Source organism: Haplochromis burtoni, unplaced genomic scaffold (assembly GCF_018398535.1).
Source record: "Haplochromis burtoni strain Fernald_Lab_line unplaced genomic scaffold, NCSU_Asbu1 Contig_88, whole genome shotgun sequence".
Classification (NCBI taxonomy): Eukaryota; Metazoa; Chordata; class Actinopteri; order Cichliformes; family Cichlidae; genus Haplochromis; species Haplochromis burtoni.
Genome location: NW_024582449.1, coordinates 749142 through 753349, shown reverse-complemented (window position 1 = coordinate 753349; position 4208 = coordinate 749142). Strand labels below are relative to the sequence as shown.

The following is a 4208-nucleotide window of genomic DNA, read 5'->3' as shown; positions in this document are numbered from 1 at the left end:
AAAAAAAAAAAACGACAACAGTGAAAAGTGCAAGATAGCGCAACACTATAGGTGTAAAACTGTCCCCCAGTGTTAATATATGACAACTTCTGTTTCCTGTTGTTCACAAAAATTAGATTTCAGTAAATATGGGAGCCATTCAGTGTTGATTTGAGAGTGAACAAAATAAATAAAAGCCTGGGCTTTCTTTGGACTGAGACAGCTGGATGTTAATAAAACCCTGCACTGTGCAGCATATAGATGCACATATACTCTGTCTTTGTTGTTGTTGTTGTTGTTGTTGTTCTTGTTTGTCTATTTCTTTTGTAAAACTGTAGTAGCTGCTGTTCAAATGTGTTAGAAAAGTCTTCTGCTGTAGCCTGAGGAAGGCAACAAAGCAGGCGCATGAATGCCATTTTTCAGTAAAAAGGATGTTGGGATTTCCGCCAATTGTTTCGTGCTGGGAACACTATTATCAGCGTTGTTGTTCTTAATCACTGGATTAGGAAACGGTGCAACAAACAGAAGGTCTAGCCGGTGATGAAAGACGACCTTTTTACCAGATGACCCCATCACTGTAAAAGAATGAGTGAAGGCGCTCGGTAGGCCATATCTTAGCGTTTTAAGACTGTTTTCGGACGCCTGTCATTAAAGACATGTGTCAGAAAAAAACATAAATGTATTTATTTTTCTTGGCCTCGTTTTATAGCCTGAAGCAATTCCATCACAAAAGTAGGCTATGGAGGCTATGCGGATATTACAGCTCTGCTCTGACAAGTATGTAAGTATGTTACAAAGTATGAGAGGTCTTAAAAAAGCCGCATCAGATCCAACATTTCACACTCATTTTAAGCATATCTTATAGGCTCTCGCACGCAACAAGTTACAACCAACTTCTCTGTTTCACTTTGGTTGCCCTGCGTGAAATAGCAACCTTGATGAGGCTATAAAATGCTATGGTTGGCCGACTTTCCTCACCGTGAATTGCCCCCACACCCTTTGGAGGACCACGGGTCGAAGATGAGGGCAGAGACGTGAAGGAAATGAATTTAGTGAAGCGAGTGGGGTCAGATGCAGGAAAAGGAACTCGTTTTGCTGTTTTATTCCTGCGGGGACTGTCACCGTGAGGACAGAGAGGAACATGAACGGAAAAGCTACTCCTGAGAGATAATTGATTATTAATATTAGCATCAGTATTAATAACTGGAGGGGGTGCTTGTTTGCGTGGCAGAGGGGGATTTCCTCACTAAGTCAGTTTCTTATGGATAACACTTTTAGGGTTGCTCAGTATCTGTCATATAAATTGCTTTATGTTTTAATTCCACCCACGAACGAACTTTGTTTACAACTTTATTCTGGATAGGTAACAACAAGTTTGTTGAACACAAAAGGTGGCTCTGGTTTCTTTTTGAAGGTTGCCCAATGTGCCATCTGTCTGATATTTGACTGCTCGTTGTAATAAATAATAAATCTGCTCAAAATATATATATATTTTTTTGCACTTAAAAAATATATCGACACTTTCTTTCAACAACAGGCTTTATAAATCACCTTTATGACGCTCTTTCCCTCTCTCTGCTTCTCCCTTATTTCATGGTTCAGTGGCCTCACACCGCCGGTCGAGGGGAGGTTTTTCTCTCTCTGCTCATTGGTCGCGGCTTTTCAATCTCTCTAACATTTCCATTCATACAGCCGGCGCTCCTTTTTGCCCCTTTCAAAATAACTCACTGTCATCATCATTCGGAAAACGGTTTTGCCTGGACGGGACTAATTATTTAAAATTGGGGGAGTGATTAGCTGCAATCGGAAAAAGGAAAGCAAGAAAGAGAGATCAAGCGTCTGGCACAACAACGACAGGTGAGTGAGGAAAAATAATCCTCAAAATACGGAGTCGTGTAAACTGTGCACAGCGTGGGTGAGAATGCGGGAGGATAATAAATCACTTTTGCTTGTTTTATTGCTTTTATTGATGCCCAGTCACGTCGTAAACGGATGTAGAGTTTGCACCTCGAGCGAGAGTGGACGTTTCGGAATGACTCCAAAAGTGAAATGAAACTGCAGCAGCTACATCTTAATAGTTGCGCTAATCTTCGTGTATCGTTGCATCAGACTTTTATTTTTCCCACTTAAGGGTCGAATTATATCGAAAAGCAATAACCTGATAATCTTTTGTCAAGCCACTTCTTCACAGTCTAACTTTGGGGAAGGTAAGACAAACAAAATGGAATGCGTATTAGCCGAAAATCAGTTGGCTCTCGTTTGTGATGGATAACAGCAAGGTAAGATGCTTAAAATGTAACACTAGAGGGGTCCCGGCCCACGGGGCTGTCTCGGAGGAAGGTTCACGCCGTTATTCACCAGTCCTCCTCTGCCTAATTGGCTGCAGATGCGGTATCCTATGGTCTTTTTACCGCGTAGAAATTGGATGCATTTGGGGAACTTTATGAGGCGAGCTCTGCTTTTGCCCGAAGGAATCGAAAGAAAAAAAACAAACTTCAAAATAAAGGGATTTAAAACCGTGCCACGTTCATGTATAATGCACTCTTCCTTGGTCAATTTATCACGAGGCACGAAAAAGAGACTCGAAATTGCGCTGCACATAGAGAGAGCTTGTGTTGCTGTGACTCTCTGGTATAAACATGTTTTTTTTCTTGGATTTTTTGACAGGTGTTTTCTACAAGATGCCAAAGGCTCGTGGTCTGGAGTCAGCATCAAAAATAAAAATGTGTACAGCAGGGGGAAAAAAAATCGATTATCAAAATATGGCCACGACTGCATGCTTCTAATCATCACACATCGCAGCATAGCTGCTGAACAGGACGACGATGTCCCGTACGCCTTGTTAAAATATGTTAAGCTTTAATGGTGCGTCCTGCAAGTCCATATACATTTATTTGCTTTATCACGTAGCACAAGAGCCATTTCTGGTGCCGTGTGCCGTTGCCTTCCTAATAATTGCAGAGGGAGGGAATGGACTAAAAAACACCGTCCTCTAAGTGCCCTTTCACCCTAGACTTTGTAAGCTGCATTTATTAAAGCGAAAAGTGTTTCAATATGTGGTAAGCTTTAGGGGGAAAACGTGATGGGGGTTGGGATGGGGCCCTCCTTTTTCTTTTTTTTTCTGCCCAACTCCTATTGGGCGACATGAAGTAATTCATCCATGTTAGCAGTAGGTCAGTGGTGTAATTTCCGTCTAATGGTGTTTCTGAATGTCAGCTATGGACAGCGGTAATTAAAAGGTACCCGTATCTAATACCGCTGACCACTGGTGAAAAAAAATGAGAGCTTTATGAATGAATCCAGCCATTATGCGTGGAGTCTGACGTGCACGGGGGGCCATTAAGCAAATTTGACTTTCTCTTTATTTTGGTGGAAGTGGTAACCCATGTGTGCACTACGCCGGACTTCTTAAAACACGTGAAAACACGCGGTACTCTGTGGATGTTTGCAGTTCAGCAAGTGTAAATAACATTTAAATGAAATAATAAAATCAATAAATAATGGTGAAAGAAATCTCGATAATTGTTTGTCTTCTTTTCCTTTTTCTCAGGGCCCATTGGACACTGAGCACCCTTGGGCCTGTCTCTGTCAAGTAGACATGTTTCAAACTGTCCCTGACACGTCGTCTTACGTCAAGGTAAGACACCACCGTCTCTTGGATCAGGTAATGTTTGAGGGACAATTTGGGGTCCTTTCATTGAAGACTGCGCACAGTGAAATGATAATGAATGTTAAAACCTTTAGCAAACCACTGTCTTTATTTGTATTTAAAACCAGTGTTTCTACCCCCGCCTGTTGCCAAAATGGGCTTTTTTAATGCTGATTTTATGCGCCTGTTGAAATTTTTAAATGCTACTTATTTTTTGTATTATTTTCTAAGTCTGACACCTGTAGCCTGAGTACCTACCGGGGGGCATTTTATTTTTCTTCGCGTGGAAAAAGCCTACATGTTTACACTGTCAAGTCAGTGCTGAAGTGTGGATCTGTGGTCTGTGTGATTTACCAAACTCGACTCAACTTTTTTTTCCCTCTTTACTCCAAAAATGCTGCTATTACGGGTCATAAACATGTCTGACGTCACGAACTTCTCTCTCCCTCTCTCTCTGAGTCTCTCTTTCTCTTGGTCCTAAAAATGTAAATAAAGCAAACAGCGCACATCTGGTTTTCACATAAACCTACATCACGTCACACATGGCTCGGCGTGACTACCTGCAACTGTTACAGCCGCA

The 4208-nt window shown here is 41.6% G+C and overlaps 1 protein-coding gene across 3 annotated transcripts in view; it reads left to right on the top strand.

The window, feature by feature from the left end:
- The first annotated feature begins 1598 nt into the window (after positions 1-1598).
- Positions 1599-4208, top strand: part of fli1 (Fli-1 proto-oncogene, ETS transcription factor) — a 34125-nt gene continuing 31515 nt past the window's right edge. The window contains exons 1-2 of one of the 3 annotated variants that reach the window (XM_014335173.2): positions 1599-1836; positions 3530-3616. In XM_014335173.2, coding sequence (XP_014190659.1) covers positions 3578-3616 — 39 coding nt within the window. In that variant the 5' untranslated portion in view covers positions 1599-1836; positions 3530-3577. The remainder of the gene's footprint in view (positions 1837-3529; positions 3617-4208) is intronic. The other 2 variants (XM_005927290.3, XM_005927289.3) reach the window with 2 other exon arrangements.